General features: G+C 36.7%; 1 protein-coding gene across 1 annotated transcript in view; it reads left to right on the top strand.

Annotated features, from left to right (window-relative positions):
* Positions 1 to 26,458, top strand: part of GABRA2 (gamma-aminobutyric acid type A receptor subunit alpha2) — a 64,893-nt gene that overhangs the window by 15,985 nt on the left and 22,450 nt on the right. The window contains exons 4-6 of the mRNA XM_069790795.1: positions 11,760 to 11,827; positions 22,741 to 22,961; positions 25,292 to 25,374. Coding sequence (XP_069646896.1) covers positions 11,760 to 11,827; positions 22,741 to 22,961; positions 25,292 to 25,374 — 372 coding nt within the window. The remainder of the gene's footprint in view (positions 1 to 11,759; positions 11,828 to 22,740; positions 22,962 to 25,291; positions 25,375 to 26,458) is intronic.

Here is a 26,458-nt window from a genome sequence, read left to right on the forward strand (position 1 = left end):
AAGTGTGCCTACCTGTTCTTATGCACCCAGGGTGCATAAGGGTATTTAGGGTGTTAGCATACACACAACCTCCAACTGATTTTAGTAAGTCCATGCTAGCTTTTTTGAAAATATTAGAGTAGTCTGGATAAACGTTAATTTCCTGTACTTCATAGTTATTTTACCTGGCTTAAAATAGGAACTGCTGGCTGGTTGATAGAAGGATTAGAATGCTGTCTAGTTTTTTTGACAGTGTGTCACAATTTTCTGAAATGCTATTACAGAATTTCATACAGTGTTACCTATTAAAAATATATTCAAGACTCCTGCTGCAAAAAATGCATTAAGAGTGCCCACTAATACACAGCTCTATTAAATAAAGGCACTACCTTTTCCTTCCATTGGTTCCTGTCATGCTTGAATGCAAAGTACAAGGCTAGCAAAAGATAAAAGAACTGTAGCTCCATTTTTAATGAGTGTACGATCCAGGACTAAGTAACCAGGCACTATATGCAGACAGTAAAATTAATCTGTCTGAAAGGATCATCATTTTCAGTGCTTTCTGAAGTCTCTTGATCTCTAGAGGACCTCCATCAGCCTTTGGGACATCAGAACATGTGAATTTCATACTTCATACATGTGAAATTTCATACATGAGAAATTCATATGTAGCAGCAAGCCTTGGGAAAATGCTGACCTCTGGCGACAGTGAGTATTTGCCACAGAACAACCAAGACTCTTCTTCCCAGAGCTTCATCCCGGTTTCTGTCAGCTCCAGGGTGCCAACTCTTTTTGCCATGGCTGACCACACAGACAGGCATTCTCCAGAGGCTTCCTCTGAAGTTGCCCATCACCAGGGGAATCCTTTTTCACTGACTTCAGTGGGTTCTGGCATGCTACCCAAATCTTCACTGAATAATTAACAAGGGTAATAAGCACTGTGACAGTGTCTGTTTTAACTTAGAAGTAGTAGCGTGTAGCCGAAGGGTGAAATCCTGTATGTATTATGTATATATTATCACAATTCCTTGATCGTTCCCGTGTGACTTCTGTGGCCATTTCACATGTCCTTGATGTGGAAGGACTTTGACCTCTGGTGTTCTTCCAAGGAATTGTGAGAATTTGGGGTTTTTTTAATGTTTGGAATGTGGGAAGGTACTGAAGGAGAGGTGCTTTTCGTAACTTGTACTTTCACTGGCAAGTTGATGTGTTACCAGCATAAGCCAATGTGGCACCTGAAATCTAACCTGGAGAAAATCTAGGCTGAGTGATCTTGGTTAGAAAAACATCTGGACCTCTGTAAGAGGAGATGAACAAGCAAATAACCTAGCAACTAAAATCAAGGGAGTCATGTGCAATAAAGGCATATCTTAAGAAGCCCAGACTCTGCCACTTCATGACTGCAAAGAAAAACTTGAAGGTGCTGCTTTTTTAAAATGATACTGCTGTTATGGGGAGATGTGTTTTGGAGTACAGGAGGGGCTGGCAGAGTGAGTGTACCAAACGGGATGATTTATAAATGCTGCAACTTGGAATAAAGTACAGAGATTAAACCTGAAATTAGTCTAGAAAGGTAATGCAGCAGAATTTGACACGATGTTCCATGACTCTTAAGTACCGAGGTCACAAAATTCGAACATTAAAAAAAAATAAAGAGAGAGAGAAAGGCTTCTGAATATAAGTTTCTAAAATCTGAAATAATTTTGGGAATTGTTCTGCCTTACCTGCATGTTATGGTTTCCTTTCTAATAGCACAAGCCTCTAAGCTGAGTAAATGGAAATACGGTTGCATGGGAATAATAACTTTGCCATCCCTACTTGTGTGATGACACCGATTCAGGTCGGTCCAAATAATTACTGCTCCACTTTGTCAAAGTCTGCTCCGTTCCATTTCCAGCCTTGTTTGAGTGCTCTTGTTTTCTTTGTCTTCCTCTGTCTCATTCTTTAGACAGTGTTGAGGCACTCTGGTTCATTTTAGCTTTATCATGCTCATCCAGTTGATGTAAACAATGCAGTAGTCCCATTTGTTACTCAGCCTGGTTATTATATACAACCTCTTTGCATCATGATGGAAGCTGTAGTGTCTAAAGGGATAAGGTTTAGTGCTGATGTTTTATTTTTCATTTGAATGCCATGTAGTTTTGGTTTGCTGCCAAATGTGTTGTGTGTTAGCTAAGTTCATTTTACTTCAACATTTTAAGTAACCCATCTCAGTAAGATCACATTTTTTCCAGCCATACTCAACCACGTTTTCACTTTCATGTTTCTATTGAACATTTTGTGCAACTCCAACTAAAAATGACTCACATTTGTTGTTTATTTTAGAGCTGAATGCTTTTTAATTCTTTTTTTCTTGGTGTGTGAAGATGTAATGAAAAGGGAAAAAATTTTGATTTGGTGGATTTCATGGTAATTTGGCTTTATGGGAACAGATTTCATATTACCCATGTGCTTAGAGTGCCCTTCCCAATGATTTCATTCACGCCTTCTTGTTTCTATTTTCATCATTTTGTTTCTCCCTTTGTTAATTGTACCATAGTCAAGACTACTGTTTATAATTACTCAGTTGTCTCAAATGTTTATACAACCAAAGCATCTATGTTGTATTAATATCTTTACAATGAACCTGTAACTTGGAGGAATACTCTGTTTAAAAGATAGGAAAAAAAAAAATCCAGAAAGGTGTCTAGATAGTTAATTGCTGTCTTACTCACTTGGCAGCTGATACCTCTGAGATTGTCAAAATGTTGCTTGAGGTGCCAAAAGGCTATGAATTCCAACAGTAATGACCTAATGGCTGAGAGTATCTAAATTTCTTCTTTTCCCCCTGCAAAGAACCAATTAAGTTATGCACTTTTGGGTTGCTTTGAACTGTCTCATGTTTAAATTCTGGCAGGATTCAAGCTAGACACTGGTTGATTGGTTGGCCCGATGTGATATGGGCTGCACCAGTCAGTACAGTAGCCTTCTCATCAGGGATGAAGTATGTTCTAGCTTAAACATCTTTTTTATTCTCTACCTGATTTGCAAAAGGGATCTGAATCCATGTCTCCCACTTTCCAACTCTGTTAACTAGACACAGGGCTTTTGATTGTTCTGGAAGAATGGTTTCTTTCACTGGAGATGTTTTACTTTGTATAAAATATCTACACATTTGTCAGAACACGGACTGAGACCTATGTTTTGTACTGCTGGACTGTAGAGCCATTCACAGTCTTTAGCCAGTCAGCCCCATACAGACTGAGGCCTTAGGTTTGGCAATACCTACATCTCCTGGACCCCATGTATAGTGGAATTCATTGCTTCAAACAGTTGGGTCTCCTTTGTGGAACATGGGGAAAGCTAGACTTGCTGGCACACCTCAGAAAAGGTGTAGGCAAGGCCTTAACTGTCTGCAAAAGCGGTTCATAAAGTCAATAAACTGAGTGGGGATCTGTCAAGCTAACTAATTAAAAACTGCTGAAGAGAGGCATGTAGCTGAATCCTTTTCTTACCAACACAGGTGAAACATCCAAGTTTGGGTGGGAACACATTACCAGTCTCCAATTCATCTGTTCAGAGTGGTGTGCCCCCTCTAGAGCTCATGCCATTCCTCCTTTCCTGAAAAGAGCCATGAGAGTAGCTTGATAGCCAGGGATGATGGAAACTTGTGTGTGAGAGAGAGCACCTCTTGTCAAGTGCATGCTTTGATTTAAAGCAGAGACATGAACTGAAGTTACTGTGTGTCAGGGTCTGTCTTGACCACGAAAGTGAATTTTCTAAGATAGGGCATGCTTCCTCAGTCTTTGGAAGGAATTGTTCTGCTTTGTGTAAATAATTAGATATTGAGCAGAGACTTCAATTTATGTCTGCTATATCCCATGAGTACTGCTAGGCTGTGGAATCAGTCTCTTGCTTGTTTTCTTGCTTTCTCTCTCAAAGTCTTTCTGGCCCAGTAAATTTTTAATTATTTATAGTTTGAAGAACTCGTTGGGACTTGGTTGAGAGCCAGTTCTTTAAGCTGCTTGGCAGCATCAGGATATTTTTGCCTTAAGGTGGAAATATAAGCAGCCAGGGAATTTTAGGTACTGACAACGTTAGACAGGAATTTGGGACTAAAGGGGATTCAGACAAATATAAGTGCAAAATTTAGTCATTATGATCTGGACCACAGAGACATTCAGATTAACTTTTATTGATTTAAGTGGAAACCTGGAGCTTAAATAACTTTGTGGAGCTTGTCCAATATACTTAAAGAGATAATTGGGCACCAAAATCAGTCTTTAGCCCTACCCTTGAGTGACTTTCTCAAACTTGCAGAGAAAGTCTGTAATAAAGTTAAAACTGCACCTCAAGTGTCACTTGTATCCAAGACTCTTCATTCATAGGACCCTTTGGAAAAGTGTTTAATTTTGTTACCTGAAGTAATAAGGTTTGCAAAATAAAGCTCTCTTGGTAGAGATAGAGAGAAGAAAAAGTAGTAAAGATAATGTCTGTGTATGTGATCTGCACTCTTCTTCTTGAGTGAGAGTTAAACCTCAAATCTGTCATAGGTGTGTGAAAATCATCTTAGTAACATGTAAATATATCACTCCGCACAGAGAGGACTTTTTAATTTTCCATTTGCTAGCTGAAAACAGTGCTCTTACAGTTTGCACCAATGTCTTTTACATACAGGAGAAATCTGAGTAATTACCCAACTGTGGAGATATATCACATTATTTGAGTTGCAAATATGCCTGCATTTCATTCTGTGCACATTTTGTGAGTAACCTACACCTAAAAAAGACATTTTTTCAGCTAAAAACATGTCTGAAAATGTTTCCCCAAGTCTTCTGCTACAGAAAAAAGGATGTCGACAGTTAAGCTAAATATTTTTTCCAGGTTAATGTGTGTTTTTTTAATGGTCAAAAAGTCTCACTCATCTCTAAAGATACACCTACTTTTAAGTGAAGTTTTGTTTTACAGTAAATTCTCCCTCAAGTTTATATTTTCCTGCTATTCCAGACCAGCTATCTTCAATTTCAGAATAATAAATACTACTTTTCTGAAGTAAAAATTCCAATTCAAGAATGGCCTTATACACAGGACCAGGTATTTGGTTAGTCTAAATGATGTAATGGTATTTATTTCAAGAGTATGGTATTGCTTTACAGGGTTGCCCAGTTCTGTGTAGGTCTTTGGAGGGTCTCTGATAGTCTTTACATGGAGCTGCCTATTTAGTGTATGATATAATATCTGTTAATAGATATAAGCTCTTCAGAGGGAAATCAGTTGGGGTCTGTTAGCCTACTGGCTTTCAATTCCTGTATCTTTCTCCAGAATATATTTTTGTTTCAGTCAACACCATGAGAAATCAAGTACAGCACCAGATTCAGGTCTCTTTTACACCAGAGTGAATCAAGAGAGCAGCTGTTAACAGTAACACAGGTATTACTAGGTCTTACTGGTAAGCTTACTCTACCTATGCTTCATTAAAGATGGAGATTTGAAAGAGAAGTTTACTTAGGCTCTTATTAAGAAATTGTCTTGCCAATAGATCGAGGATAGAGTGAGGCTATTGGAAGTGAAGCGCTAATGTCAAGGAGGGAATTGAATTTATTTCTTCTCACAGTTGGCTTCAGTTTACAAATTGGAAGTGTATTTATGTAGACACATGTGGCTTTGAAACTGTTGTAATTTAACAGTGGATAATGAATGAAGATGCTGAGTAGCTGGATAGATAAAACTGTCACCTAAAGCACCAAAACCAAATACGGAGAAGAACTGGCAGAACCGTATTTTGAAATATCTGCATTCTTATGGATTTTACTGCCCTTACGGCTCCACATTGCATGACCTCCTCTGACCCCCATTCCCTGCCAGCCAGAGAGTGTCTTGAGCTGTCAGCAGACACACTAAGGAGCTTGTCAGATAAGGGCAGCGTGTTGAGTTGGAACAGTGTTTGATGGATTAAGACCCTGGCTGTTTCACCTGTGCAATTCCTGCGTTGTATTATGAATGACAATTTCAAAGCCTTTGGGCAACATTGCCAAGCATGCCCTTGGAGACCATATTACAATGTCAGAACAATGTCAATTCCAGCTAAATAATTTTTTATAGCAAAATAATTAAAGTAACATCAGGCTTTTGACAGCATTTCCACAAAAACTCAGAAATCCTCAGTTAAGGCTCCCACAGCACTGCAACTTAACCTCCTCTTTTATTTTTTGTTGACATAATTAAAGAGCAGTATTTTCTTTTCTTTTTTTTTTTCCTTCTGTAGCAGCCCTTCAGTTATAGCCTTGCAGTATTCTCCTGGGTACTATTTACTCTACATGTAAAATAATGTTTGTAAGAAATTGTTTCATGCTATGCATTAGAACTGCATATGTACATTTTAAAAGCTCTGTCCCACCAAGAATACTTTTGATGGTTTTGGATTACCTCAAACAGATTGGCTTTTATTTTAGCTGCCCAAACCCTGGCTTTACAGTTTTATTGACTAAAATTAAAAAAAAAAAAAAAAAGTCCAACACAATCTATTAGCCTGTTTTCTTGTGAAAATAGCCTTGACACAATGGATGATATAGCCAGCTTCATGCAAACGAACATCTGGAACCTTGTTGATGGTCCACTCTGAAGACTTCGCAGTGATCGCACTCCTTTCTTCTCTTCTTTTAAACATACCTAGAACGAGCCATGCATGTTTTGTCCCTACTCTCTGCGAAGAAACGATTGTAGATTATTTCGGTGAGAGGAGAGAAGGAGGGAGCAAAACACAGATAATTCTCAAATTTGATAAATATTCAGAAAATTTATTTCAAAAAAAGATAATCCTGCCTCGGAGTTCTTCAGGAAAGGGAGAGCTCTCAGGTGTGCTCAACCCTGCATGTCTAACTACCCCATGTCACAGACACTGGAACCCTGTGTACCCCTTCAAAGATGCAGGCAGCTGAGAAGGGACGTTTGAAAGAAAGCAGAGAAGTTTTGAAAACTGCCTGGCAGGCAGCAGTCCAAAGGAACTCATTCAAAATTGAATTGCCTCTGTCGAAATTTCCAATTTTGACAAATTGGTAAATGCTGATGAGGAACCTTTTCATCTGACTTTTCTGACGATCTCCATTACTCAACCTGTGATTGATTTAGACTTCAGCCACTGCAAATTCTCTGCCAAGCAGCCTACTTCAGCTGAGCCAGCTCTTCTACTGAGGAACAAGTCAGCAGGACTCAGACCATCAGAGAGGGTATCCCAGCAGCATGAGAGCTGGCGTAATGGAATGGACAAAGGCACTGATACCAACTCTAACTAAGCTCTGAACTCCTCTTCTAATTTTTGACGAGTCAATGATGTTGACATTTTCCAGTGTGGACACTTAATGTTGGACAGCTGAAGCCAGATTTGGTAACGCCTGTCCTTCACATTACTTACACGTCATTTAATCCTTCTGCCTCAGCTTCTCAAGTACAGAAAAATTAAGTTAATAAAGTTATTATCTTCAGAGAGAGGTTATTATAATTAATGTTTGTAAAATCCTAAATGTAATTAAGACACACAGTAAACCTTCCAGCTAAGGATAGATAAGGATCTATAATTTGCTATATTTATTGCTTTTTCTTACTTTCTGATTTTTTTTTCAGTATTGATATCATGAAAGTTCAAGTAAGGAAAGGAAATCAGGAGAAACCAGTGCTTAAGAACCATGTGAAACTTGATCTTAATAGTTATTGCTTTTACTGCTTCCATAGGATGTGTTTTTCTTCCTCTCTTTATTCTTAACTTTCTTGACTTTTTGTCAGTTTACCTTTGGCTTCCATTTTCTGAGAAATTGGCCTAAGCTAAGTCAGATAAGGCTTCTCTTTTAACATTTATGACCATGCCTTGGTCATCGTTAGAAACAATGCTATAATAGCATTTGCTGAATTTCAGAGCACTTCATGTGGTGATGGCATCTACATGTCATATTCTTCGCCTGAGATTTTTTCCCCTAAAAGAAGCATCAGAAGTAGAAACTATATCCTTACCCTTTCCTGTTCCTGTTTCTTTGTTTAACCTTCAAAGGCAGTGATTCAGAATAACTTAAGAGTTCACGACTATAAATGAGTCAGCTACCTGTCCTCCCAACAGAGGGTTCGAGGGTTCTTCTTTAAAAACTAGACAGTTTTTCAAAAGCACTAGGCCTCTGTTGATTTAAGCACTTTTGAAAATCAGGCCTTTTAGTTATGTGTTTACATGTCAATTGAAGAAAAAGATTTTATAATTCTAGTAGAAAAAACTTGTCCTTAATTTTTCTCAAAAAAACCAGACTCTAGATTTGTACACGAACACATGTTGCGTTGGACATTTTTTAGCTGAGTACATTCCTTTGGCTTTTCCAGAAGCGCTGATGATCCAGAACTGTTTGAATCTCCAGTGGGCCAAGTGTGATGACTTGTGCTGTTGTTGGCAGAATGTGAGTTATAAAAAGCCTGTAACTGTGGTGCCTGCTGTATGAATTCTGATTAGAGAGTCCATCTGAAACTGTGCTTTGTGCCTCTGAATTGTTTTCAGTAAGTTACTGGTGGGACAAAGTAGAATGTTTTAATAGAGATTTTATTTGACAAGCATGTATTATTTCAAAGCAATAATTACAATATTTGTTGTAAAAAAGGAGATTAGTTTTTTCTTTTTGTAGACACTGATTCTGAAACCCTGAGTTCAAATTTGTAATTCAGAGGAATCTTTACTGTAATACTGTGTAAAGTAACAAGGAAGAAACAGACACAAGGCTCACGCTGCTAACACTAACAGATAGTAACAGGAATAATTCAAGATTTATTACATTTCAGCTTCTTTTGTCTTTAAGGACCATTTTCCTTGTATGTAGGGTATAAGCAGAAACTTAAAAAATATGCAGAATTTTGAGAGAAAATAGGAGGCAGAAATCAAAACCTGCCAGCTCCTCTTTTGTGTACTTTCTTTTTTTCCTGCCTTCCTTTGTTCTGTTTCCTTATCCTTTCTTTTCCCTCAGTCTTCTCATCTCTTGCAACTTTTCAGCTTCCCTTGTCCCTTTCATACTCTGTTTCAAGACGTTCTACCTGCTCCCTTCACTCTCTGCCACAGTGTGGCTCTCGCCTGAGGAGAAGCAGCCTGGTGGAGTGTCTGCCGTCAGGATCAACCCTCACTTCGGGGGAGAACAACTGGTTGCATTGAAAGTCACTGGTGTCACCATTGCCTGGAGCTATGCTGGTTTAAGGCATTTTTGGCATAAAAGAAAGAAACGCGCATGATTAATTTGCATCCATTCCCATTCCTGAGGCTATCAGGGATGAATTTGCCCCAGGACTTTTTATATACATTGAAGTGCTTATCTTAATTACGAAAACCTGAAATGAAGCTCTTGCAGCTGAGGATCTGTGGATAGCCAGCCTCTTCTTCTTCCCATCCATCCCCCCTCCACTCCCCAAGTCTTGATCCTTCACTCCAAAGATGTGAAGTGATTTGAAGTGAGTAATGCACACCAACAAGGGGAATCTACGGACTGTTGTAATAGCATTCAATGATGTGTTACAGTCAATTTGTTCTCAGCTCTGTCTTCTCTGCTCATTTCTGATGGGAAGATGGATCCAGAAGTATATAAAAATTATATGATAGAATATGGGACTTTTTTTTTAATTAAAACTTAAAATGGAAGGCAAGCTTGAAGATTCCATGTCCTGTAGTTTACTATATGCAAATTGTAAAGTCGTTCCCATGTGTCAGTATGTCAGATGCAAACAACTGATAGCAATAGGGTGAGGTTACAGAGGACCATGCTTCCCACCATTTGGGAGGGGGGTGTGTGTGCAGGTTAAGATTTTCCAAGTGACTTTGTTGCCTATAGTAGAGTTCCTTCAGATTATACCAGTATAATTGAAATTTGCCTTGGTTCTCTGCTATCAGGATACTTGATTGTCAGTCATATTTTTGTAACACCAGTGTTTTTCATGGAATTGTAATTAAGATTTTGTGTTGTCATTATAGTGCAAGCCAAATTTCACAGTACAGGCCAAATTTCACACTTAGTCCCTGCAGCACTGTTTTACCCCCTGAAGAGTAGCTCTCTTGTCACTTTTCCATTTCATCTCAGCCTGTGCCAGGTAACCATTTGGAAAGAATAATCTTTTTTTCTGGAGAGTCTCCCACAGGCAACATGCAGTCACTAGTCTTCTGAACTATAGCTGTGGTTTCTGTATGATATTTCAGCCAGACCCATACTTTATCCTTGTTGAATACTAACAATGCAGACTCAGCACCTCTTGTCCATTGATTTAAAATTAGTTTGTAAGATGTTTGGAGTAGAAATCAACTCAGCTTGTGAATGGATGCTGCATATGGATTTATAGAAGTCTCTATCACACAAATAAACACCTCTCAGGATGTGCAGGGTAGTGTGCTTTTGAACTTCCAAGTGACACATAGTAAGAGTCAGCCTTTATTTATTTGCTTAAAAAGCAGAGATGATCCTGGAAAGAAGATTGTTTCAGGTAGGAAGGGCTTTACAACGTCCTGTATTCTAGTAAGCACATGTCTAGTGTTCAGCTGGAGAAGGAAATTCAAGTGTCCTTAAAGATGAGACTGCAGGAATGTGCCTCTCCCATGCTCCAGAAGTTCTCTGAAAGTACTGTATCACCCCATCTTTCCTTTGGGTGCACCTACATCCCTTTGAAAATACACTGCTCCCCAGTGCACTGCTGATTTCTCCCAATAGAAAGCAGTGATTATACTTTTTGCCTCAATACAATTAAAAGTAAAATGTGCCTATGCCACATATTTGTCAAAAGGTAGCTTTTAGGAATATAGAAACTGTTAACTATCTATATTAAATGGTGATTAAAGATGGAAATCATAATATGACAGCAGGATCACTCACATAACAGGCAGCTGTATTATTTTTAGGAATGGGAAAATTTGGGGTAAGTCAAATTGCAGCTAGTTGTATTTAGATATTTATTTTCCAGCCAGCAACTGGCTTTAAGGCAGAGAATTCCTTGTGTTGACTGTCTTGAATGCAGACGGTAGTTGGCAACTGCTGTAAGAAATTTCCTGCAAGTGTGTGCTATCCCTCTTAGTGAATATCGTTCCATTTTGAGCCTAATTGGAAACTGAAGATAGAAAACTCAGTAATTATTTTTCCCTGCAGTACAACATTTAATATTCTGATTTCATGGCTGTCTAACTACAATGATTAGGAAGAACATTTTCTTATAGTATTTACAGTACCACAACAATGTATCAGGAGCATCGTGTATCAAGGGAAGGAACTATTATGTTAAAATACGTGCCACTTAAAAACCTACCCAATTAAAAAGTAGGATGCTGTTGAGTGTTACATTTGGTGTAGTCAGTAATTGCTTTGTAAGGTTTTTTTTGTCTTTGGCTTTGAAAAAGCTATTCAGGATGAAGAAAACAGCCTTGAAGTAGAAGGGTTTTAATAGGAATGATCTGCAACAACACAGATAACACCTCTGCAACAAAGGCATTTTATGTTTAGAGCTGTACTACCGTGTTAAGTCCAAGACAGTGTGGTTATTTTTGCTGGTGGAGAAGTGGGAAATATGTGTGTAGTTGCTAATGGTTGTATAGTCCTTTAACTGAAACAAACTACTCAGTGGGACAAACTCTCATCTGATAACCAATATGTTAGGTCGGGTAGAGACTCCCAGTATTTACAACAGGATACTGGTTAGGAGAAGTAAATAATGACAGAAACTTGTTCAAAATGTCCCATAATTTTGCACAGAGAGTTTGAAGAAGTACTATAAATTTAAAATGTTTGCTTGTTTTTTCTTTTTTATATCAGATAGTATTACTGAAGTCTTCACTAACATCTATGTGACCAGTTTTGGACCTGTTTCAGATACTGATATGGTGAGTTTCTGAATCTTCTGCCTATATAGTAAATGTTGTAAGATATATACATTAATGTCCTTTAAACTTGTGTTCTGCTTTTACTTATTGTAGACAAATTGGGAATAATTTCAGTGAAGTCAGGAAGTGCCAAATCCGAGTAGTTCTACAGATGAAAATTGGTTTATAAACCTTACATGATAAGTACACTTGTATTAGCTGTTTAGTTTGGACCAGTGACTCTTCTGATTGTCCCCACTGACTGTATGTTGGTTCATATTCTGGAGCAGTCTTGAGGTGAGTGAACTGGATTCCTCTTGGATGAAACTAGAGTGAAGAGTGCACTGTAGGAGCACACTTAATGTTGGCAACAGTCCGAGGGACCTGACTGGAGTCAGTCTAAACTAAACTTGTTGAAGGACATAGCTTGGAAGTGGGGTCATCAGCACAATTGTGGTGTTCTACAGATCTGTCCTTCATAATTTGCACTATTTAGTAACCATTTAAAGGAAGTCAGTGACATGAAAAAGAAAGAAACTGTCAGATTATTGCTCTGGATTACAGTTTTTCATGAAAACAGCAATGGAGAAAACTCTGAGGCAAGGGATCCTTTGTAGGCTCGCTGCAAATCATACACAGATTAGGAAGAATGTGTCACACTGGGGAGAAAGATCTTCATGGATATAACATCTCTAAAAGGAAAGAAGGGAAGGACAGTCTGAAAGTTACTTTAGCTGCCGTTGCTGTTCCTGCAAGAAATTACTTCCTGCAGGAAATTATTTTTTGAAGTGTTTTAACATTTGTGATTATGTATGAGACATATAAAATACTACCTATGTGTATCTATAGGTATTAAACCCCAATATTTTTTAAAACAGGCAATATTTACTTTTTCTATGAAAACTTTTGGGTTATACATCATACAAAACAGGAAGCATCTTGATGTTACAAGCTACATTGCAATGAAAGTAAATATTTCATGGTATGTTGTACATTTTGAAAGTTAATTGCTCACTGACTAACAGGTAGTCATAGCTTTGGAAAATCTGGTTTTTTGTGTTTGTTTTTTGTATGTGATAGTTTCAGTTTTCAAGCTTTGTTTTGACTGTGATGAGTATATTACTGAGGCTTCACATGAAAAGTTGTTTCATAGGAAAAATAGACATTTATTTTCTTTTTGTCACTGTATATGTTACTGATTCTCTTGAGGTGTTTTTTCCTGATGATGTTAGTTTTCTGAAATGATTCTTATTTTATTACCAATTATAAAAAACAAGTATCCACAGCTATATACAAAGGTGATATGAACATCTTGACCTTGTTAATCTAGTATCTTGTAACTTCACAGTGTTGACACAGTATTCCTGTGAAATGGGATGATGATATTAACCCAATTTTAAAGAGGTGGTACTGAGGCAGAAGGAGACTTACCCAAGGCTGTGCAAGTCATCTGTGCTTAAATGGAAATTTAATTAAAAGCTCCCTGAGCCTAATCCCTAGCTCCTGAAACACTTTTGACATCAGTGTGTAAATGTGTGGAGAACTCTGGGTGTCCATTTGCACGGACAGATATGATGGCACAGTAAGGGGTCACGTCATTTGATCCTACAGCGCTAACAGCTCTGTGCAGAGGTGTTAATTGAAACAGAGTGCAGTGCATCAGAACGGCAGCTGTTACTGTAATGAGTAGGTCTGTTTGCAGATAAGTAGATAGGTAAGTAAGAGCAGTTTAATACTTACTACTACAAGCTTCAGGGTTAATTTAGCTTGTTCAGTTGATAATTATAAAATAATTTTGAAATGTATGAGCAATCAATTAGAAAATTTCAACATCTGAGTTTTGAAATAATAGCTTCCAAACTATCACATATTCTGTCGAACATGAAGGTGACATTAGAGTTTTTACCATGAGTACTCTTTCATTTAGGTATCGCGTTACTGAATTGATATTGTAAACTACTATACAGAGGGTTTAATGATACTTTATTTTGTAAATGTTGGAAGCTCTGGAATATTCTCATTTTATAAGCTTCCTCCTTAAAAGGCCTCATTGGGACAATAAGTTTGACTCTTGCCCATGTCCTCCTAAATCTCCAGAGGATCTCAAACTGAATCTCAGATCTTTTCAGCGAGGTTGGGTCCTAGCTTCAGATGTCTTCTGCTTTCACAGTGTGAGTGGTGAGCCCTTCAGTCACATCAGGTTTTTAGGCTGGTCACTGCTGTTGCCCAAAACTCTCATAGTCATTGCTGCCAGTAGAATTCCTTCCCCTAGGATTTTTCATAGACACAAAAGTCAGCAGATGTATGACTGCACTCCTTTGCATGATCTATTTGCCAGTTTTGGTGTTTTTCCCCTTGCTTAGCATATTGTGAAGAATAACAGTGCTTTGGAGAAAAGCCTGTTGAAAATGGAAAGGGGACTCACTGCCATGGGAGATGGTTAATATGTGTTTATAGTATGGAAGAGGGAGGCGGCACACTGAAAATGATGGGTAGATTGGAACTAAGGACACAGTTGTCGCATAGCAGTGTTGATTCACAAAGTTGATAAAATGCCATTCTAACCTTTGTTGTTGAATTGATAGCAATTTGTGACGTTTCTGTTTTCCTCACTAAGTATAGTAGTTCCCATTAATGATAATATAGTATCATGTGCAATCTGTGACTCAGTACGATTGCTAGAATGTAGGTTTTTATTCATTTTCCCTGTATTTTTCCAGTATCACAATTTTGCCAAAAAATAATAAGTCCAGGGGAATTTGATCTTTGCCTGATTTTAGGCTAGCTGATGTTTGTCGTTGATAAATTTAGGAGGTAAAAGCAAAGATTGAGATTTTTCTCCAGATGTTTTAAGAGTCAAAATCTTTTGATCCTTGTTGTGGTTTAACATTTTGAATAAGATAAAAAGATGCTACTCTCCGTTCTGCCCAAAATACTCAGGTACCAAATCTGTTGACTCTTGGCCAGAACTCTGTTGCAAACTGCACTTCAAGTGGACTGCTGTGACTAAAATATTGGTGTATCTATATTAGCTGTGTCATAAAAATGCTATTGTATGTCAACCACAGTATTTAATGTCAAAGGAGATGCCAATATACAACAGGAATTTTCAACTTCATTTTGCAAACTAATGAGAATCAAGGAAGGCAAATCTAAACATGGGATTAAACAGATTTTACTTTCACTGTTCTGTCTTTTTGAGCTGTTATTGCTCTGAAATGTTTAAGTTCACTATTATGATGCTCTGCCTTATAGGCTTCCAACCAGATCAGTGATACAAATTTATTTTGACATTAGCCCAAGAGAAGAAAAGCTGCCTTGTTTAGAAAAACAAACAAACCAAAAATTGAACAGAACAATTGAAAAACATAGCATATCTGAATTTTCTAAAGAGTTATAAGGCTAAATTATGATTAAAGAGGCTAATAAAAAAATTGTAATTAAATTAAAATATTTAATATTTTAAAATTCTGAGGTGAAGGATAATTCTGCTTGGATTATGATTTGTAGGATAACAAAATGGAAATCATTTCATTTAAACATTAAAACTGATTATTTCTCTGCTTTTTCAAAATTAATTATTTGAAGTCTGGTAGATCGACGTATCTTTATAAATATATATGCTGCTAACTCTGATTTTAGCACTGCAAGCAAGGTATTTTACAGCTTTTTCTCAGACTTACTTTCTTTCCAGGTGCTCTTGACACTTTGGCTTCTAAAATTTCCCAGATAGCCATAAGTGCTGATGTCCTTGATAGAAAAAAATAATATAAATAATAAATCAGAAACATATTTACTCCCCAAGCAATGGTTATTTTATGTAAAACAGAGAATATAGGCACTGAGAACCTTTATATGAGGTCTGCTGTGAAGCAAGCTTTGCCAAGATCTTGCCAAATTTTGCCTCAGAGCAGTCTTTCTAATTGTCCCTGGGAACAGTCTTTCCTGCTTTCCTACAATACAGTAGGTGGCAAGACCTGAATCAGTTTTGCTTGAATATTAAAACTAACAAGTATTCTGAAGTTTTGTGTTTCAGCTTTCAACCTTAGCTTTTCACTGTCTTTGGGGAGTTTTGTTTACAGTGATTACATTTTTGTTTTTCCCTGTTTGTTTGTACACAACAATTTTTCCTAGTTTCTTGATGATAGACCTCTATTTTTTTCACTCTAGAGTCAAGAAATGTGAACATTTCTCTGCAGAGATGGTCATACCCAGCTAGTTCATCACTGCACTCACTTCCATCTTGTCAGTTTTCGATTAAACTTTCAATAAGCATTTCTGATTTTTCAAATATAGCCAGAACAGAAATTTTCAATGAAAGCTGAAGGTCAAATCCAGAAATGACCGAAAGGATTGTTACAGCATCTCTCACTACAAATGAGGATGGTTCTTTAGAGAGAGTGTCTGAACTGGGAACCGCGTTTCTTTTTTTGTGTCGGTTTTTCAGATTTCCTCATTCCGTTTTGTATTTCAGATTTTGTATTTTTTCTGTGAAACTTATTTTTTAGCTGTTTCAAAGTCTAATTATTAGCTATGGTTCCTTAACTGGAGAGAAGATTTACAGGGATTGTATGATTTGTAAGTCAGGACACAATACAGGAATGCATCAAGATGATTTTTTTCACAAAGATTAAAAAAAGCACTACAATTATTTTACGGTAGCTTTTATTTTAACTCAGTAACAGAAGACTAAAGAGTAAAAGGCAAACAGAAATGATAAATACACTTGGCCTTCTTGGGTGTTGGGGAGCATCTAGGTTGTCTTTTTATCACTGATATGTTTCTGAAAAGTCAATAAATTGATTGCTCTATTCCCTTTTATTATAGGCTCAGGTCATTGCCTTTGCAAGTTAAATCCATGGGCTGAAATTTTGAGGAGGGTATCTCACATGATCTCTTGCAGAATTTCTGTCCTTTTATTCTGTTGGGAAGGCTTGTTCACCTGTGCAGCATCAAGCCAAGTGGATCAATATTGGAGATTGATTTGTCAGAGTCTGTGTCCAAGCCCTTCGCTGACATTAGCTCTCGGTGTACCTCTTGTTTGGATTCCTGTCCCTGGCACCAGGCACCCATTGTGTTTCAGGGTTGTTCTTTCTCCATGTCTGAATAAAAAAAGGTAACAAGAAGTGTTTGTATTTTCAGTAACAGCAGCATGAATAATATTCTGTAGTCTCTTTTCTAAGTAATCCCTATTCGTATCTTTCACATTCCTCTCTTATCCCTTCTCAGTGCTTTTTTTAGACTCAGAGTTCATTCTACATCAGTTCTATGGAAAGAAAGAGAGAGGAAATCATTCAGAGAAGATCCTTTTCATAAATGGGTATGAATAGGAAGACATTCTCTTCCCTAGACACTATCATTCAAACTGGTTAAACACATTTTTTCCAGATTTTTTTCAAATACTTCATGTTTAGATTAAATGCTTAGACAAAAATGACTGAAGATGGCAGACGAAGCAGAAATAAAAGGCTTGAAATGAGTTCTTCAAATAGAGGAGAATCATACTACAATTCCCTAGGAATATACCACATATTCTTTATAGTACTAAAGGTCGTATATATCTGGCAGACATTACTTTTTATTTAAAAGTATTTAAAAATGAGTACATGTTCCTTTGAAATGCAGTGATGGGATAGTGTTTAAGTTTTTAACAGGGCTGTTAAGGATTTTCATAATAAATAACCAATAGTGCAGTTTCAGACCACAACTCTCCTTCATAAGGGAGTTTATTCAGAATATTTTCAAGAATTCTATTCACGGGTGTATGAGATCCGCACCTCCCAAAGACCTGAAAGGAATTTCTGGCCATCTGCTATTTCCTTCTATGTTCTGTGTTTTGTACACATCAGAGGGTAAGTTTTGGAAAAGAACAAATGGACTCAGTTTATACATCTGTGCAGTGAGATTTGATATTAGATAGACAGCTAGTGAAGTACTCTTACAGACTGTGAGCAGTCACTGTTTGTGATTGGACCGTTGAGGGGTTTTGGGGGAGAGGAGAATTGCATCCTGAACTCTTTTCGATACTGATACTGTTGGACAATTTTTTTTTAATTTTTTTTTTTTTTTTTTAAAGAGAAGAGATAAGTAGAAAGTGAGATGGAGATGGTAGAAACATTGTCCAGTCTGGTAGACAGGCCCAGGTAAAGCCAAGCCATACAACAGCGTACTTCAAGAACTATGGGGTTTTGCAGACTGTTGTAGTGTGTATGCCATTTGCACCATGCACAAATCTATCCCACAGAGAATGAAATGACCAAGACAACAAACTTACAATATGAGCCTCCCACTGTAAAGCTAATTTCAGCATTCACTAAAAAACTAGATCCAAATGCTTAGTGAGGAAGTTTGGTAACTTAATTTGCAGAAGTTCCATCACAAACTTGCACTTATCAAGCCCACAAATATCAGATTATAGCAAGAATGCATATACTGGGAAGATTATTTTGCTTTGAATAATCACATTTTTTTGAGTCTCCTGTCTAATACTCCTTGGTTTTCATGGAAGTGGTTTTGATACTTAGTTGCATACCAACCATGTTAGTATTCAACAGTACTAGTTGCATACTAATATTGTTAATGTTTTTAAGCTAAACTGAAAGAAAAATTACACATTGCCTTAAGGTAGATATGACACCAAGAATGTGCTTTTTAAGAACTAAAATTAAGAAGTTATAGTAATGTAAAAATAAATATTAATATGAAGCTCCTATATTAGGTAGGTGAGATACAGGTCCCTGAATCTTAGGTGTTTACCTCGTCAATATATCAACCACAGTATTTCTGACTGTCTTTAAGGAATCAATAAAAAGGTATGTGTGCCTTTGTCCCTTTCCTTATTTTTTATTTTTTGTATTTGCTTTTTTGAAGTTTTATATTTTACAGTATTTAAAATTTGCTTTCATGCTTGTATATGTGTGTCTGTTAATGGCTTTAACAGTGGTCAAGAAAAAGCCAAACTTTCTTTAGAGAATTGACTGAGAAGAATCTTTACAAGTAGGGAATGAGGAACTCTGGCCTGAACTATTCAGTAAACAAAATGCTATATTCCAGAGACAGATTAATAAAATGTTCAGTCTGCTCCATGACAATGCTGCTTGCTAATGGACACTCACAATTTTTGGAAGGTTTGGAACACTTCCATCTTTAATCCAGATGCAAAGACTTCCAAAATCTGCCAACCATTAGCTGAGAGGATGAGAGTACATTTTTTGTTGTTTGAACTTTTCCCATACAAATCTGGCCTAGCAAAAAAGAAGACTGCCATGTAGTGAGGAGGGATTGCTTATACTCAGGTCAGTTAAAGCTTCTCCCAGAGATACTAATGTATTTTCTTCTGTGCATACTGTTATGCACAACAACTGCATATTAAAAGAAGAATGAAATTCCTTCACCATTTTATTCTTCTGAACATTGAACTGGCAGAGGCTCAAGTGCTTCTTAACACTGTGGTAAGAATCTCATCATCTGTACCTAAAATTTCATGTAAGCTGGTATAATACATATTTGAAAGATTATGTTTAATTGTACTGTGTTAGAGCCCAGCTGTGAAAGCACTATTTCAGACACAAATCAGAAGGAAGCATTTCCTTGTCTAGAAATTATCACAGGAGTCCTTTGTAGTCCAGGAAGTATGCTCTTGTGATTTTGTGGAGATACTGCACTATATAGTGGAGAGTGGTTTGGTAATGTCTAAAGACAGCACAGTTTTTTTCATACAGGAGAATATCTGCAGAGTGTATGAGACAACTATCAGGTATTAATTTGAGTCTTTTTTTCTAGAGTCCAGGTTTGCATTTCTAACAGAATGTTAGTCTTGCTTAGAAAGTAAACATTACACAGCATTTACCACAAAGTGATACATATATGGAATAGGAAATAGTTACAAAATCTTTATGTAGCATCTTCTGATAAATGCTGGCTTTTTATTGCATTGATTATATTCAAAATACTTTAATAGTTTCCTCTTCTTTCATTTGTTTTGTATGGTAATCTTCATATTATATGAATATGAAGGGATATTCATCATCGTAAGTACAATAGGTTTGGCTCAGGAGGGAACATGGGATCAGTGAATATAGCACTGGAGTGCAAAAGGCATGGATTGTATTTTGCTTTTCATAATCACTCTGTAAATGGACTGGGACAAGTTAATTTCATCTCTGTGCCTTGATTTCTGTTCAAACAAAATTGAGATCCCAGTACTTCCTTTGAAAAATGCACTGAGGTCTATAGAAACATAAGTTATTTAAGAACTATGATAGATTTTATTACTGTTGTGGTAAATGGAAGGAGAAGGTGTTCATGATCATTCACACCAAACCTTGGTTTATTCCCTGTTTCCATCTTCTAAATGGTATGTTCTGCAAATAAAGATTTCCAGCATGGATTGGATGGAGAGATTAGAATTACCTGTGGATCAGTCAGAGATTTATTGGTGGGATCTTTCAAGGCTGCAGCTCAGATTCTATCCTGCTTATTCCACTTCCTAAGCAGTTGCCATGCATCAGATGTGGGTTTTTTGAAATGTTGCTGTTTTGATTTAGTGGCATTTCATGTCTGCTTTTTTTTCTATTTTATCATCTCTCATGTAATTCTTTTTTTTATATGTTGGAAGACAGTGAAGCAGCGGGACCTTTGAAATTCTCTATTGATGGAAACATTACAAAAACTTAAGATTTATATTCTAATCATTTATGTGCAGGGATATTTGTCAAAGGAACCTGTAGGACTTACCACTCACTTCTGCTGAATTTCAGCGGGATTTCAAAGTCTTACTCCCTCAGGCTCTTTCCACTTCCTTATAGCTGAAACATCAATCTTATACATAGCAGTGATTTATTGGCAAAGCCCCTCAGACAGAAACCACAAGGATGCTTTTAGGGCAGTTGTTTCCCTTGAATTACCTGGTATTTCTTGCCAGATTTCATATATTCCCCCTGCTTCAAGCACACTGTTCCTGCTGCTCCTGATCCTCTGTGATTTTATGTGTTTTGTGACTTACCATGGTCTACAATGGAACTGATAGATAACTTGGAATTTGTAAATGGGATTTTAAGTCACACAATATTTAGCAAATGAAACAACATATACATCAGCAAATAAAACAGGATAATTGAATGTGATCTATCATAGAGAAATGGGCAGATTACTTGTCACAAAGCAGTGTATCTGGCAGTGATGAGAGACAGTAAAAGATTAGGTATAATGTCAAAGAAATACATGTTTTAGAAGTGCATAATTCTGTATTTCACAGAGATATTTACTAACATATTATTAGAGAAAATAGCAACTGGTGTTAAAGAAACCCAAGCAAATTAATTATCAGTGTACTGTTTTGTTAGTTTTATTTAATATTTGGTGGAGTAACAATAATTTTAATTAGAAAAATGACAAAATTGTATTGTAGTAATGTAAGACCTCCTGATATAGCTAAAAATTGCACCTGTGGTTTTTGTCAGGTTAGTTTATAAGTATCCTATTACATCGTTCCAAAAAGATCTCCCCAAGCACCTGACACAGTTCCTAATGACTGCTTTCTCTCCTGCCCCTGCCACGCTCCTTCAGGTAACAGAATTCTCTTTCCTTTATTCCACATGCTTGTCTTAGCCTCTGGCCCTGACCTGGAAAAGGTCCTCACAGCTCCTTGTCTCACAGACAAAAGGAGCTGAAAAGGGCTGTCGTTTCTCGCTGTCTACTCAGCACTCCTTTTGTACCGCCTTATGATTGACTGAGAAAAAACTTAAGCCTTTTTAATCAGCACACAGTGGAGCTAGCAGAAAGTGATGGGGGCTAAGTTCCTTGAAATCACTTTTATATAGAAATCACTTGAATATTTTATATTGGTTGAATTTTATCAGGACTTGTCCATTCCAAGATAATTTACTCGAAAATGGTTTACATAAACTGTAGCATTTGCAGAGTAGTTGCAGTAGTACAGACTGTTGTAACATACTAGTATTTTGAAATCATGGGTCCATTTTGCACCTGTCCAATAAAGCTGAAGTTGCACCAAGATAGCATTTGCCAATACACAGAATACAGTTTGCTTCCAACAAAGTTTTAAAGCTCTTCCATTTCCAATTTACATGCTGTGCTGACAGTAGCAAACCACTAAATCCATTTACAGATCCAATTTGAAGTTAGTTGATGAATTTACATTATCAATGTTTAATCAGTATCTTTTTTGTTTGTTTGTTTAGAACAGCAACAAAACCCAGCAGATGGGATACCCAGCGCTGAGTGACACAGGCATCTGGTCTAGGTCATGAGTCTGTTTTTGCTTGCATCATTTTCTCCAGACTGTACTTCCTTCCCAAGACTAGGCATCAAAGCTCAGCAGGCAGTGTGTGTCACCTGTTAATCATCAGCTATTGTTCCCTGCCTATGTACTTTTGTTAATAAAATCCATACCACTACAGAGCCTTACTTTCCTCTTTGGAAAAATAAATCTTCCTTATGCCAGTCTGCCTGGATATATTGTACCCTTTATGGGTGGCCTTGTTTCCTTCCTTTCAGTTTCAGCCATTCTCTGTGCTCTTGAAATGCTGGGTTACTCTCCTTCAGGTGCATCTGCTGCAGGAACTATTTAATATCCTTCTGTGTATTTTTTTCTTACTTCTTAACATAAAATAGCTGTGTTTATTGAAATTACCCTTGTCACACATACTATGTGTATCAGGTACAGAAATCTAAATATTGGAAGGGTTCGATATACAAACAACAGCTAATGGTCATGAAGGAGAATGTCATACCCTTAATAAATTGACTTCCTGTTTATTATTCTCAGTGTTATACAATTTTATGTGATGTTTGTTCTCCCTTGACAGTTTTACCAAGAGAATTTTTGCAACCAGAGCTTTTCTGTTTTGGCCCTCAAAAAACAGATGAAAGTTTCATTGTGTCAAAAAAAGCATATCTTTATTCCATTGCAGGAATACACAATAGATGTTTTCTTCCGTCAGAGATGGAAGGATGAGAGATTAAAGTTTAAGGGCCCAATGAACATTCTTCGATTGAACAACTTAATGGCCAGCAAAATCTGGACCCCAGATACATTTTTTCACAATGGGAAGAAGTCAGTGGCTCATAACATGACAATGCCAAACAAGCTTCTGCGAATCCAAGATGATGGGACTCTCTTGTACACCATGAGGTAAATCTTTTCATCTGTTCTCTACTCAAGCTATTTTCAGGTACTTTTCCAAATAACAATTAAATATGTTTCCAGGAGGACTCTCCTTTGTTTCATTTCTCTCCCAGTGGTAAGAAAGCTAGGAAAACGTATGTTTTGTTTCCAGTTCTGTTACAAGTCTGTTGGGTGATTATGAGTTAGATCAGTTTTCCTACTTCTTCCTCAGTTTTCATACCTCTATAATGTAACAAAAGATACTGGCCACCTGCATAAAGTGCTTTGTGACCTTCAAATGGGAAGCAGTGTGTAAGAATTATTAAGAATACTCAAAATTTACCAACTCCATCTTAGAACAATTAAAATAGTATATGACTTTTGCCTGTTACTGCAGCCATTGTACCGACCATGTGAGCCCTTAAGCAAATATATTAAGATCAGTGGCAACAAAAACTAAAGAAGAAGAAGAAATAAGGCCTCAAATTCTTTCCAGCAAGAACTACAGGGAAAATATGTCTTACTCTGTAATAACTTTCTTTATATCTAATTACAATATTTTACTTAGCTTTTTAATTTTTGCATCCTGTGGATGATTAGCAGCTAAGAGAAACATTTAGCTGTTAAAATGTATTAAATTTGCTTAGAAAATAATTTATGAAAAATTATAAGTATCATGTACAGGCATAAGCAGCACTTTTTTTAAGACTGATTTCTTCTTTGATTGCTCTTTTTGCAATGATGTTACCTATATGAGTTTTTTGGAATTTTTTTATGCAAATTTCCAGAAACTCTTGATTTAGTTCCTTTCTTTTTCTTTGAGGATATTTAATAAATTGAGTTTGTGAATGTAGCCTTAAAATCCCCAACCTAAGTAAGATAGAAAATGTGAGCTCTAAAGCAAATTGCAATTTTTTCCATGCAGCTATGCCAGCATCCCTTAAGCCTGATTTACTATACAACACCCAAGCCCTTATAGTATTGAGTGTTGATGGGTAGACTGCTAATAATGTTGAATGGTGTGGTGGTTGGAGAGGTTGAGAAAAGTTTGCTGGAAATAAATTGAGTATTTTTGAATATATTTGAAGTTGTATTTGTATAAACTGACTGAAATTCTCTCCCTGCAGAAGGTATTATAATCATATGCTATAAATAATAAGAAATACTGTTTGAAACCATTATGAAGGATTTTTTTAAAGAACGTAAGATGGGTCATGTCAGCTAGAATTAACTAAGCATTTTCATGACTTTAAGTATGTTGGTTCTGAGGGTATAAAATTAATGTGTAAACTGTTGTTCATTGTCTAGATTTTAAACAGCCATTTTTATCTCTGTCTGTTTAAAATGATACTGTGATTTATATCAGAGGCTTCTGCAGGTCTTTCCTTTGCCTTCAGCTGTTTGGTGACTCTTCTCTCTCTCTGCCCCTTGACTTCAGAAAAACTTTCCTGGGGAGTGTGGGAATAGAAATATTGAATATTTTTGCGTGGAAGGGTGGGAGAACATAGCGGGGAATACAGTGACTATGAACCACTGGGAGTACAAGAGAATGTAGCTGATGTTTGAAGCTGGTTGAAGAGAAACAAAGACATCCAGAAAAAAAATCTCTACCCAGAGGAGAATTACAGAATAGGAAGGAGAAACAGAGCTGTGTTTGTTTTTTGTTTTTGTTTTTTTTAAATTAAAAATAATGGGAAAGAAAAGTCTGTCAAAAACTTTCTTCAAACTGTTTAAAATTATTTTTTATCATATTAATCCCCATATTTGATACTGGGATATTGGTGGGATTTTTTCACAAAATGAACAAAAGTGAATGCATTGTTAATATACTGTCATGCTTATACATAAATAAAAATAATCACAACTAACATGGAGAAGGAGTAGCAGCAATCTTTTGAAAGAACACAAATGTTTTTTTTCTACATCTTCCATTCAAACTGTAAAAAAAAAATAAATTCAGAAAACTATGGAGCACAGTCCTTTGGCAAATTAACTGTATTTTATGTGCTTTTGTAATGAGCCTTTGAGAGTCATATAATCACACATGTACCTCAGAACATTATGAGAAGAAAATGAGTGTTCTTAACAACCTGCAGTTACATAATTTATATTTTCATTTAAATGGCCTTTGCTCACAGTTTTGAGGTCAGCTCTTTTAGGTTTTTGATGTGATAAGTCAATGCCTTCCAAAGGAACACATAAAAGGGAAGAAGCAAGAGCTGATTTAAATTTTAATTAGTTTAATATAACATTTCAGTTTCATCTCCTAAATCAGCATGAACTCTGTTCATTTCTGTGGAATTGATTTTCTTGTCCTGCTAACTGACTTAAATCCATAGCGGTCTTTTGCCTTTTAGGCTTACAGTCCAAGCCGAATGTCCAATGCACTTGGAGGACTTCCCTATGGATGCTCACTCATGCCCACTGAAATTTGGCAGCTGTAAGTATATAAAGAGAAATATAGCCTTTGGTTAGTGACTATCTAACATTGCTCAGCATGACTTTGTTTCAGTAAGTTGTTAGATGAGAGGTTTAAAACACAAGACGGTACTTTCTAAAAAATGTGTAACCCGACACATTGAAATCTCTTTTCTCTATTCAGTGTTGCGTCTTCTAATGTATTTTAAAGCTTTCTTGACTCCAGTTAACTATAAATGCTATGCACCTAATTCAGCACTGCACTGAGCTACTTTTATTCCAGAGTGCAATCCATACCAATGGATGCAGACCTGGGTGCATGTAGCCTGTGTAGTATTAATGAAGAGCAGATTAAAGACTTCAAAGAATGTTTGTTTTCATTTATGAAACATTTATTTTCTCTTTATTGTTAATGGTATTTGTTTTTACATTCTTAGTCAATGAAGGCAACAACAAGTGGCTTCTTGTGATAAAAAATTTCGCTCATTAGCGCATCTGCATGTTATAGACAGGTGGACTTTGATCTCACTAGTATTATTTTAACAGCAGGATAACTTCATTTACCTATATTACAGCCTTTCTTCTTCTTCTTCGTGAATTAGGATCACATTATATATATTTCCTGGATTTTGTACACTAAAAGGTTTTCTTTTTTTCTTTGGCTGCAGCCTATGTTCTCTGCTGGGCCCAGGAAAGGGAATGCTTTTTTGAGGAAACCAGTTAATACCTTTAAATTCTGACTGATTTTACATTAATTGCAGCCGTTACAAAACAGGTGATATGCTGCCACAAAGGACATCATGAAACAGATGAACGTTGTCAGAGCACTGTGCACACTCTCCCCATAACCCTGACATATCCTTTTCCTTGGAGTTTGGAGCAAACTAAACCAAGCCTGTGTTTCTGATGATGTTTCCACACTAGAGGGAAATCTTACCTATGGAGATAAAAGATCATAGAATTAATAATTGTATCATGTAGCCTTTTTTGCCCCCAAAATATTATATTCATAATACATAATATAGCTTAACTAACACCAGAGATGTTAGCCAAAATTGGCTACTGACTAAGAATAAATATATATATGTACACAGCAATGTATGTTT

Source organism: Haliaeetus albicilla, chromosome 1 (genome assembly GCF_947461875.1).
Source record: "Haliaeetus albicilla chromosome 1, bHalAlb1.1, whole genome shotgun sequence".
In the NCBI taxonomy this organism is placed as follows: domain Eukaryota; kingdom Metazoa; phylum Chordata; class Aves; order Accipitriformes; family Accipitridae; genus Haliaeetus; species Haliaeetus albicilla.